Source organism: Triturus cristatus, chromosome 6 (genome assembly GCF_964204655.1).
Source record: "Triturus cristatus chromosome 6, aTriCri1.1, whole genome shotgun sequence".
NCBI classification, from domain to species: Eukaryota; Metazoa; Chordata; class Amphibia; order Caudata; family Salamandridae; genus Triturus; species Triturus cristatus.
Window position 1 is genome coordinate 1,248,702,860 of NC_140589.1, and position 12,904 is coordinate 1,248,715,763.

The 12,904-nt window shown below is 45.4% G+C and overlaps 1 protein-coding gene across 2 annotated transcripts in view; it reads right to left on the reverse strand.

The window, feature by feature from the left end:
- The window catches only part of NPHP1 (nephrocystin 1), a 708,547-nt gene that overhangs the window by 394,045 nt on the left and 301,598 nt on the right, over positions 1-12,904 (reverse strand). For both annotated transcript variants that reach the window (XM_085612188.1, XM_085612187.1), the window contains exon 9: positions 10,471-10,555. In XM_085612188.1, the coding sequence (XP_085468314.1) occupies positions 10,471-10,555 (85 nt within the window). The remainder of the gene's footprint in view (positions 1-10,470; positions 10,556-12,904) is intronic.

Consider the following 12,904-nt stretch of genomic DNA (forward strand, 5'->3'; position numbering starts at 1 on the left):
TCCTTGAACCAGTTTCAGGTTATCACCCCTCTTCAGCCGGGCTAGCTTGACTCCAGTGGCATGGTGAGCAAGGAACTCACGTCTGGGCATACCCTTTCCACTTAGGGCGACAAATGCAAAAAGAACAATTGATGGACAGAATGCTGAAACAATGTCAAATATTCACTCCCTGTGCAAAGATCTGGGTCTAAATCCATCTTTTATTTGTACACCGTGCGATTCCAGTTTAGACCTAGCCATATGCAACTCAGTCTTGACCCTGCTCTCCATGGGAACAGTCCTGTCCGAACTGCCAGGCCAGGTCCTCCCTGGACCAGAACAAGCATGCTGGGCACCAGTTTCAGGGTATCAACCCTCATCAGCCAGGCTACCTGGACTTCTGTGGCATGGTGAGCACAGGACCTAAGTGTGGGCATACCTTTCCCCCTTATGGCTATAAATGCAAAAAGAATAATTGATGGACGGAATGCTGAAACAATGTCAAACATTCACCCCCAGGACCTGGCTTGGCAGTTCGGGTTGGACTGTTCCCATGAGGAGCATAGTCAAGACAAATTTGCATATGGCTGGGTCCTAACTGGGGTTGCATGGCGAGCAAAAGAACAATGGATTTAACCCAGATCTCTTGACTGGGGTTGAACATTTGATTTGTTCCACATTCCGTCCATCATTGCATGTCTTTTGCTTTCTCGCCCTAAGTGTGTCGGCTATTATGCCCAGATAGGGGTCCCGGGCTCACTGTTAGACTGATTTCAAGCTAGCCTGGCTGATGAAGGGGGAGACCTTGAAACCAGTCCCAGGATGCTTTCTCCTGGTACAGGGAGGACCTGGCTTGGCAGTTCGGGCTGGCTGCTACCATGAGGGGCATAGTCGAGTGAGTTGCATATGGCGGAGTCTAAACTGGGGTGGCATGGTGAGCAAAAGAAAAAGGGATTTAAAACTCAGATCCCTTGACTGGGGGGGGGGTGAATATTTGATTTGTTCCAGATTCCGTCCATCATTGTGTGTCTTTTGCTTTCTCACCCTAAGTGCACCGGGTATGCCCAGATGTGGCTCGCAGGCTCACTGATCCACTGAATTCAAGCTAGCCTGGCTGATGAAAGGTGATACCCCGCAACCAGTCCCAGGATGCTTGTTTCTGGTCCAGGGAGGACCTGGCTTGGCAGTTCGGGCTGGACTGTTCCCACAAGGAGCATAGTAGAGACTGATTTGCATATGGCTGGGTCTAAACTGGAGTGGCATGGTGAGCACAAGAACGATGGATTGAATATAGATCTCTGGACTAGGGGTGAAAGTTTGATTTGTTCCATATTTCATCTATCATTGTTTATCTTTTACACACTGAAGGGTGCAAAAATGACCACAATATTGCATGCAAAGGTATTTTCTGTAAAATCAAAAAGGAGCTTTGTTAAATGTATTTTGGCTATGGCCAGACTTTTGGTTTTTAAAACTTGTCAGACCCTGTCTTGGGGTTCACAGCCCCTTGCAAATAAACTACTATTTTTGGCACATCCCATGATAAAATGGTTCAATGCTCATAACCTCACATTATTAAAAGCAATATGTAACAACACCTAGGAATGCAGTGTGATTAAATAACAATATATATACAGGCCAATTAATTATTTAATTAATTAATTATTAGATTCATAGTCATTTCTCTCCAGGATTTTAAAGGTTATATGAAATATAATCTCATCTTTAAAGTTATTTATGATATTTGCAGTTGCATTTGTTGCATCAATGGAAAGGTCATATATAAGCTTTGCGCTTGGTGTGCAAGTTATGGCTTGCATGGATGCTGTGTAAGTTAAGGATTGCAGTCCAAATCAAAACTTGCAAAATGTCTGTGGTTTTTAGGTTTCATCCATAACAATAAATACACCTAACTGTGGCCTTTTAAATACTTGTTTACATTTTGTTTTTTTTACTTCTTTTTATTGTTGTTTTCATAATCAACCTCTTGTTTGATTGCACAACACTTACAGATTTTCAACAAGTCACATTTCTACATGTTCAATGTTACATAAGTTTTATTGTTCCAGTTGCACTTCTAGCACAGTTACATTTTCAGGTATTTCATGTCCAGTTATCCCATCCTCCCCTTGTTGGCATTTGGTATTCTCAAGGTAGGTGTCTTATGTGAGAGTTGCCATGCAGTGTTCTCATGCTATTATAAGACATAGCGCTTAACTCTGGTTTGCATTATGCGGGGCACGCAATAAGTAAGCCTTAAGGGGATCTCATATTCTTTGGGTCTGGATGACACAGGCAGGACTTCCGCATATATGGGCATTTGTTCCTGACAGTTAAGTAGATCCTGTAGCTATTGCTTGAATTTAGGAGATCTTCCTCGTCTCCATCTACTTCCAACCTTGCATTTGGCTAACAGCAATCCAAGGGCTACCAAGCGCCTCACCGGTGCTTCTACATGTTCAGTGTACCCAAGTAGTGAAACAAGTGGAGTAAGGCTTATATGTGCATGCACTATCTGGGACAGGGCTTCCTCCACCTGTCCCCAGTATCTAAAAATTATTTTGCACAACCAGGCCAGGTGTAGGAAATCTGCCTCCTCCTCCCCACATCTGTTGCATTTGTCAGTGTTTCTCAAATTGTAATGTGTAGTCTTGCCGGGGTATAGTACATTCTATGCAAAAACTTAAAGTAAATAATTTGTAGTCTACTGCTGGCTGTTTTTTTCTTAGTCTCCTGGCAAACGTATGCCACTGTGTGTCCTCCACTAGGGCACCTTTTTTTATATCCCTCTTAAGCTGCATGGGGTCTCTCCTCACGACAGGAGTGTCTCGATACAGTCTCGCCACTGAATGCAATGATTTGCTTGCTTAGAGCATATTGTCTAGTGGTGGTAGTTAAGCCGGTTCCATGGGGAACTCTGGGGTGGCAGCTTTGAAATCATGTCTTAGTCTAATGTACAGGAATAATTCTACAGGTGAGGAGGGGTGTTGGCTAGAGAGCTCTTCCTTGATGCGGAAGCTTCCCTTCGTATAAAAATTCCCCCAGGTGTGGATATTATAGCGATGGAGCATATTGCGACAGATTCTTTCATGAGTCACTGGAACATCTGGATGATAGGCCAGGGGTAGCCATCATCATGTGGCTGCTTTGCAATGTTTTTCCAGGCCGCATTTGCACACAATACCGTAGAGTCTCCCGCTCCTACTGTCTCTCTGTCAATGCCGAGGAAACCCATCAGTGGTATGGGTCTCATGTATCACTGCCCCACTGTGATGTGTGGCATGAATGGTGGAGGGGGGTGATACCAATACACCATGTAGTGTGCCTGAGCGCTTAAATATTAAAGTTCCAGATCTGGTGCTTCGAACACCCCCCCCCCCCCCTTGCGAAAGGTAGTGTAAGAGTGTCGCAGTGGATTCTGGGTTGTTTCCTTCCTCAAGCAAGTCAAATAAGCTGAGTTCTCATGCTTTGGAAGAATGTACGTCCCGGTATGTAAGGAATGTTTAGGAATAGGTATAGCAGCCAAGGTAGCCATTACCATTTCCATAAGCGTTATGCGCCCTGCAAGCGATAGGGGCATAGCAATCCATCGGGTGATGTATTTTGAGATGGAGGTCAATGCTTTACCATAATTTTCTCTCAGCAGTTCCTCCCTATCTCTGGTGATTACTATACCCAGACATTTGAGTTCTGACCCACACCATCTCAGTGGGTATTCAGAGACGAAGGGGAGGTGTTAGGAGTGAACAGGGACATCTGGGATTTTTCCAAATTGATGTTTATGCCTGAGAGTTCTCTAAACTTGATAAACTCCCGCAATATTGTATTCAGACTGATGTGGAGGTACCTGATATATAACGTAATGTCATCTGCATATAGCGACACCATCACATGTCTGGTGGGGTATCTAAGCGCATATTCCAGATGGTGTTCTATTGCCAGAGGGAAGAGAAGGGGTGAAAGGGGGCAGCCCTACCTGGTTCCTCGATTAATGCAAAAAGCAGGGGAGTGCGCTCCATTAATAATGGTTACTTTCAATGCCTCCCGTACCGTCGCCAGTGTAGGGACGGAGTCTATATTGCGTTTGGAAAACTCCTCCAAATCCTGCTCCAGTTCCGTCCTAAAGGCTTGGTACAGCAGTGACTGCATAAGAAGTCACCAGGACATATAGCGGGAGGCTCCCTGGTGGAGACATCTGCATGAGCACCGGGTAATGGTTGTAGTAAGTACGTGCTAGGTGTTGTGTTTGTGTTATCCAGGTTCTGAGTCCTCTAGTCACCAGCCAGTGATCCAAATGAGACAAGCTGGAATGCACAGTGGAGTGATATGTCCCCTCCTTATCTGTTAGGTGTGCAGCTCGCCATGCATCAATCAGCTGATGTTCTTCCATAATCTGTTACAGTTGGCGTTGGGCCTTCGTAGTATGATGTGGCGGAGGGTGGAAACGGTCAAGGGCTTGTCGGACTGTAAGATTAAAGTCTCCGCCCAAAATGACGTGTGTGGACACAACATTTATGATTAACCCCATAATGGGGTGTAAAACCCTTCATCATTGGTGTTGGGGCCATAGCAGCTTACCAGCATAAATGAGTGGAATGCTAGTCTCCTCCATGCCACACTATACCTTCTGTGCGGACCATTTAGGAAGCTTCTGAAACATAAGGGGTGTTTTCCTTATAAGGATAGAGGTTCCTCTTGAATAGGAAGAGTATGAAAAGAAATATCAATGTGATATCCTCCGCGCTGCAAAGGTAGGGGTTAAGGTTGTCACTGTGTGTGTTTCCTGTAGCATGGCTATTTGTATATCGTGCCTGTCTAGATGGACAAGGATACGCCGCCTTTTACGGGGATCTCCCAGTCCCCGGATATTCCACTGTAGGAGATTTAAACCCAGTTGCTTATTACGTGCCATGTGCTCCTAGCCTGTTTGGTCTGATGGGAAAACATTCTTTCTGAGTTGTCGAGTTGTGCACAGTAATCCGTTCGCTTGTTTCCTCCGCATGTGTTCTGCCATCTGATCCCCCCTCCCTATCACATCGTCTTCCCCAACCTGCTGTGTACAATCCCCTCCTCCCTCCCCTATCCCCTAGAAATCTCAACTGTCCACAGTACTAACAAACATTCAAGTTTAACATCAGAAAGATTACATCACTGTCCTGGAACATTGAATATATGCAGTTTTGGGGGGCTTAGGTTTAGAACAGAAAAGAAGAGTGCCCTGCAGTGGAGCAGGGCATCAGTATTTGAGGAGAAAGAAAGAAAGAAAGAAAGAAAGAAAGAAAGAAAGAAAGAAAGAAAGAAAGAAAGAAAGAAAGAAAGAAAGAAAGAAAGAAAGAAAGATTATAAATAATCAAAACACTTACTGGTCCCATAATTAAGAGGAGGGAATTCCTGCTGGGGATATCGTCTGGTGGGCGAGGCAGTTACTCCCCCAGGTAGTGCAGGAGTAAATGTGGGAGTTGTCCTGGACTTTAGCAATTGTATACTTGTTAGCCTCTCAGTTTTTTGCACTCCCAAGTATCTTCTCAATTTATTTCCACAAGAGGGGTATTCTGGCTTGGATCTGTAGTTAGTTATTTGTGAGCGGTGCAGATTAGTATCAATACAGAGTTGTCTTTGATGTCCAACGCATTTTCATGCCCTGTCTGGGCTTTGAGTGTCTATCCTCTGCACTTTTATACCCTTCACTCAAGCTCAAATGTTAGTGAGACCAACCTACTCCTGGATGGCGAGTTTTCAGTCCGGCGAGGACTATTAGGCAGTTTTTTTATGAACTCCATCACATGCTGTGGTGTCGTGCAGGAGTGCTCTGCAATCGCGCCAGGTATAGCATCGCATATGTGATGTTGGCCTGTAGTAGTTTTTTCTTTGCCAGCTGAAATTTCTTCCTGGCTTCCTGGACCGCGATCATGAAGTCTGGATATAGGGCAATGCTATGTCTCTCAAACATCAGTGATTGTTGCTCCCCTGCTTTGCGTAGCGCCGTGTCGTGGTGTCGGTAATTGAGTAGCCTAGCCACTATGGGTCTGCGGGGGCCCTAGGAGGGGTCCTAGCGGCCTGTGTGCAGTGTGCCCGCTCCACCACAAACAGCAGGGAGAAGGCGTCCTTCCCGAAGCTAGTGACCAGCATGTGCTCTACAAACTCCTCCATCTTCCCTGTATTGGCGGATTCGGATATTAAAAGGATTCTTATGTTGTTCCTCCTAGAACAGGCCTCCACGTCTTCATTCTTGGCTGCTATTATTTTCAGAAGGCGATCCATTTCTTTTGTTTGTTCAATGCTTCAAGTTCCACGATTCTTTGCTCTGCTTCCCCTATCCTTCCATCTTGCTTCTAAATTTTTGTGTGATAAAGTCCATGCGTGTGCACATGGAGTCCATTTTGTTAGGCAGCATTTCACTGTCACCAAAAGCGATTTCATATTTTTCTCTCCCGATAGTTGATTAGTTTCTGCCCTCTCTGTCCCCCTTGGGTCTTGTTCATGGCTCTAGCCTCAGACAAATTTACGGAAATTCAAATGTCAGTTTCGGTTGCCTGCCTTCAGTTTTGCCCATGTTGGTGTCTGTTATTTCTTTACAGTCGCAGTGTGTCACCTCAGTGTTTTGTGCAGGCTTTCAGGCATCTGGTCTGAGCCTAGCTCCGAGCGGTAGGGTCCACAGTGTACATCTTTTATTTATCTGCTCAATTTGTGTTTCACTGTTGTCTGCTTGTGTTTAGCTCCACCGTCTATCTCGGAGGACAGGGCCCCCCTTCAACCTGTCTTATTGCTAAATCAATTTATGCTGTGGTCTCTTGGTCACGTTGACATGCACTGTTTGTCTACGTGGACCAGAGGCTATCTTGCTCCCTGCCCCGCATGCCGTGGCCTCCTGTTGTGGTGTGCTCATACCCAAGAGAGCTTCAAAGTCTCCTAACCAAAGACGGCAGGCTTTCACTCACTCCAGGGGCCAATCGTATTTCCGTTCTGCTCGGACCTATCTCTCACCGCCACCGTTTACTCTTATGGCATCCGGTAGAGAGGGTTTCAGTCCCATGTATCAGAAGCGAAGGCTCCAGCCTCCGCCAATGCCTCAGCAGCCTTTCCCGCCACGCTCGCTGCCCCCGCCTCCTTACTTTCACATTGCTGTTGAGTCAGTCTTCTTCCAATATGTTCTCCGCTCCAGTATTTGTCGTGCCGTCCGGCCTTGCCTTCAGTGTGTTCTTTCTTCACGTTTGGAAGGCAGCCGTTTTATTCAACTTGCTTTCTGCACGGGTTAATCCTCTCACTCGCAGCGGATCTCTGTCGTTCTCCTTGCCTCACCCGTAGGCCCTGTCCTCTGGCCAGTGCGCACATTGCAATGACGCCTGCTTCAGCAGGATCTTAACGAGAAGCAGGAGTCACGGCAATGTCCCCTCCTAGTTTTGTGGCTTTTGGGCGTCTGACAAAGGCTCTTAGTGCAGGATATTGTTGTTTTGAACCTCTCTGACTGCAGGAGCCTCATGAGTGTGCAGCTATCATGCAAGCCCGCCCTCTAGCGCCCCCTCTCTCCATGTTTAAGTTTGTTTTTAGGTCTCGTGAGCCAAAGGCTCGAAGAGACATTTTATAACTGGGCATTTTCAAAGTGCTGCCGTGGCCTAAAGCTACAGTGCACGTGAACGTGCACGCGCGCAGCCGCCAATCACTGCTGCGCGCGCACCACTCGCGTGCTTGCCACACAGCGCTCCCGTCCAAGCGATCGCGATCACTTGCTTTGATCGCGATCGCTATTACTTTCGTTTTCGGCCGCGCGGCCGAATGCTTGTTTCCCTCTGTTGTGGTGGGATCCATCTCAGCACTAATGACTGGGACTTGGCGATTGGCCTTACAGAGATCCAAGAATAATGACTCTAAGGGAGGTGATGAGGAGGAGCAAGGGCATCAGTTGTTAGGTTATTGCATAGCTGATGCTGAGAGTGTTTGTGGTGGATGGCTGGGTGGAGGGAGAGAAATGCCCAGCATATTGCACTCAGGAAAGATCTCCTTTAAGCATCGAGCTCTGTATTTGTTACGATGATTTTTCTCTGTCGCTTCACATTTTAGTTACAATCTTCCTACGTCTGTTCTGTACTGTTGAAGCTTTTTTTGATAGATCAAGCAACGAACGCCAAGCAAAATCAGCCAAAAACGTTCAAAGCAGCTTCACGCTGGAGGAGGCCACGCCTAAAACCGGGCAAAGGGGGATTGCTTACATGTCCGGCAGCTCACCCAGCTCTGAGTGCAGCTCTGTACCCTGTCGCCCAGTGGGGAAATATCCACTACAACACCCCTGTCAACAATGACCGCAGCAACGGTACTTGACTCAAAGTAGACCAATTCGAGGGCTATTTTATTTTAAATATTCCTGGTTTAACTCCTTTCCCTGAAAATATTGCTGCTCGCTTCAGTGACAACACCCAAGTTTCAAAAATCTGCGCAGGCGCGGCTCTTCACATGTACCGTAAGGGCCAGCTCAAATGCCAATCCCTCTCAGGAACCTACTTATAAGTTAGTGTAGCAGGCAGGGCTTTAAGTGTGATGGAAAACTGTAGGGGCGTGGTCGATGTAATAAGGGCGTGGCTTAAAACACGTAAACTGAAAATCTGTGCTTAGCATCGTGTGCCGTCTGATTGGTATTTGGCTGCTTCTGTCATTGCATCCATGTATATATTTTACGTAAGTAACTTAACACTTAGCCAGGACCATTGGCTTTGTCAATGGTTGTTAGTTGCGTAAGATAAATAAGCAACAAATATGGCTTCTGTATAGCATATTGAGAATGCTTCGGTTCTGACATGGTGAGACTGTGAAAGAACTTAACGAGCCTCTTTGAAGTGACATCAAAGGCAATGAAGGGTGGCACTGCTGCAGAGTTAAGATTTATTTTTTTCACCGAGAGTGAGGGCAAAAATGGAGAGCCCGATATGGACCCGTCTCAGCACCATATTTTTAGAACTGCAGGTGCTCCGCACCGGCAGGACCCGGCCCACTTAAATCCCAGGTGCAGCTGAACGGAGGTCTCGGTGAGTGGGGGCCCTGTGCGCCTCAATTATGGACGTCTTTCTACAAAATATAGTCGAAGGGCAGTTGAGCTTATTTCCCTTACCTACTTTATGATACATTGCCCCCTTGTTACGGTGCTGAATTTTATATCATCGTGAGCTCCACGGAATCTGCCCTAATGTGCTCTTAATACCTCCCAGTCTCCTCCCGCCAACTCAGAACCTTCCAGTCTTACATAAGAGCGAAGACGCTAAACAGAATCTCAAGCATCCACTCTGCTTCCACTTTCTATTTAATCAGGTAAACCGTAAACGTGTCCTGGTCTGGGCAATTAAGACTTGCCTGGCACAACAGTTACTCCATCTCGTCCAGTCAAAGTCAACTAGAAATGCGCGCCGTCTAAATATGCCACCAAACCCTATTTAGCGTGCTCATTAACAGCTCTCTGTCCACGCTCCAGCACCAGATGCACATTAAAAGGAAGGCTCGTGTTGCCGCAGACTGAACGTTTCCTTAACTTTAGACTGCGAATTGTACATTTAAAAACAAATACATTTTATTGCATGCATTTAACAGTGGCCCTCTTTGTCTCACGTGACGAGGTAAATCAACAGTTGTGCAAAACCAAGGAAGGCACCAGTGCCAAGCAAGGTTATAGTGGGAGCACTCAGCTAATAGGTTGCATTCTGTACCTATTTGAGGAAAACGTATCCATTATTCTTGTCTTCGAATTTCCCTTGTGCTGCATGAGCTAAAAATATCCTGCTGCCACTAGAGACGCGCTGTAGGCAGGATCATTAAGAATCTACTGTGTGAAGAATGGCTGCACCTTGCATTGTGCAGTCGTCCCTGTATCTATTATGTGACACCAAGAGACAGAGAGAGAGAGAGAGAGAGAGAGATAGATAGAGATTTACAACATCTGACGTCTGCTTTTGGATAAGAGCTGCAATCATTAAAGAAAAGTAAGCGAGGCCTTTTTATCTTTACACGTGTTGCAAAGTCATGTTGAGACAACTGAAAACAAGCATTGGCATAGCCAATAGGTCTCGCTTTTGGGACCTTATAAGTGTTTAGCCATGCAACAGTTGATGTTGTTGCACCAAGGATTTTGTGCTGCATAACTAAATACTTATAAGGTTCCGAAAGCGAGACCTATTGGCTATGCCAATGCTTGTTAAATATTATTTAAGGTGTTATACCTAACACTAACCATAACTACACTTTAAACATATTTTTCAATAAATGTATATTTATGTATAGATATATGTATGGTATTTGATTTAATGTGTTATGATATATGTACAGCATGTTAAAATCACTAAAATAAGAGTGCTGAGACCATAAATACAATTAGTCCACATTATTTATACGTCAATCACAAACAAGCTTGGTATTTGATCCTAGGGACTCAGGTAACCTGCTAATGGTTAATATGTATAACAGCAAAGATGTCTGTTGAGATGTGACAAATTATATAATTTGAAGACTTACCTTTATCAAGAATTTGGGCGAGAGTTGATATTCGAAATCCTGAAGGTATGACTCCCATGGTTGCCAAAGCATCGATTGAACTCATCTGAAAGTCCAAAGAATTTCTATTTTAGATCATATCTTGATAAAAATGCCAACACAACTCACTGAAACTCCTAGTCAACTACCTTGACATTAGTAATATTAATGAACATACATAAACTGAGGATTTTGGTGGCTCGGTTTTTGTTCAAAAGAGAGAGATGCAATGTTGAAAAGACTGAGGTGAGCAAACTGGGATATGGGAGCGTATCTCTGAGTATGTCCTGCCCTTGTGCTGCTTGTTTGGGTGACGTGATGAGATCTGATATGAGAAATTGACCTAATTATTTAAAACCTTGTATTAATCTGCGACAATCCTGCACTTTTATGATTGTGAGAAAATGTTTACTGTGGAGAACAACTTGGGTTTTGACTGTACATATTTCAGATACTATTTCACACTAAGGCTTTAATCGTGGACAGTGTCTGTATTAAATACATCTATAGAATAAATGGCTGCCTTGTGTATAACAAATGGGAATCAGATGATTATATTAATTGGTTATGTACCCATGTGTGTAATTTGGGCGACGTGAGACATTTGGCTTAGAGAGACAGACTCATAAATTAATGATTTCTAAACTTGTGTGCCTTATAACAATTTTACTATGTGCAACTTAGAAAGAATGTATATGACTGAGCGGAAGCTGGTTAAGTGCTTGAGTATGAACTTTACACTCTGTGACAGTGTAGTTTTATTTCTGTAAAGTGCTTGTGTCTGACTCAATTTTAAGTGTGATGGATGCTCTGTAAATAAACAGCTGGTGGTGAATTCAGGGAAACAGGCTCAAGCTAAGTCAAGACAAGGTTAATCATAATAAAAGGTGGTGAAAGGGAGCTAAACAGAAACATTCTGATCAGTGAACTTTTTTTTTCATCGAGATTAATGTGAGTAAGTGAACCCTAAGGTATTGCTGATCGGAGCAGAGCGAGACAGAATATATTAACACAGAAAGTTTTTTGACCATCCGTTTATCTTTTTCTACTCTTTCTCTTTGTTTCTTCTGTCTTCTTGTGTATTAGGTGCTTCCAGTGTTGTGTCTAAGAGATGCGTTGGTGCTACTTCGAGTGACTTGACAAATTATTATTTATGGTTTTGTAATTGGGGATTGGGACCTGTTGGAACTTGAGAGTCCAGGTGTGTACATAATTTGGGCTGATTGGTTATATTTTATTAGAATTCAAGTTCTTATTTTTGATCGCTCCCATAGTTTAAAATAAAGCAATAGAGACAGTATGAAGTGGCGAAGAACTCTGGTCCCATTGGCCGCGGTGTGGAGGAGGAGAGAGCTTCGAGCATGGGCGGTGCAGCAGCTTGCAGACTCAGCAAGAGGGCCAAGACAAGTGTTGGGGCAGCTGGCTGGACCCGACCTCGGCTTGGAACGTGGTCAGCGGGAGGGGCTGGATACTGGAGTGACTTGGTGTGTCCCAGACACATCGGGTGATCCTACCCCGCATACTAGCGGACCATAGACCTGCAACACCAGAGGTGGTGACAACTGCTGGACCTTGTTGACCTGGCTGGCGTTATCTTTCAGAAGGGGACATCTGGCTGGAATAAGGGCCGTGGACCTTCCAGGGCTGTTTCAAAGGAGCTCTAGATGCTGATCCAAGTAAGGAACAGCGTGTTCCGAGGTACTGCTGCCTGATATTGTGCATCTGCTGCAGAGGCCGGGTGAGCAACAATGGTGCACGATAAGGGCCAGAAAGCAACCACATCGCATATGGAGAAATACATGTTCCGCACCCAGGAGATGGGGGATGAGCAGGTGCACAAGGCCCCCGTGGTTGGCAGCAGAGGATATCTCCCCAGAGCTCTTCTTGTGGGGCCTCCTGAAAACAGTGCGTAATACCAAAATAATGCTGGAACAGAAGATAGACATGGTTGCTATAGATCTCACTCTTGTAAGGGCAGACTTGCAGAAGATGTCGGTGAAGGTGGGATAGAGGAGGCTACAGTGAAGCAGCACAGAGGAGTTATTATGCCACTGCTGGCGGTAGTCCAGGACTTCTGAGAGACCACTTGCTGCCTGCACACAAGGGCTGAGGATGCAGAGGAGAGATCGAAGAGGAATAATGGGCAGCTGGTGAGTCTGCCTGAGAAGATGAAGGGCAGGAACATAGAATAATTTCTGAAAAACGTGCTCCAGTCCTTTTTCCAGCCACAGCACCTTTCAGACCACTTTGCAATTGAGGTGGCCCACTGAGTTCTGGGGGTGCCGCCTAGGCCAGGAGCACAGCCTCAGCCAATAAAAGCAAATCTGTTGAATTACGGGGGACCGGGAGGATGTGTTGAAAACTCCCAGAATGCATGGGCAGCTCTGGATTGAGAACAATGTAGTCATCATCTTTC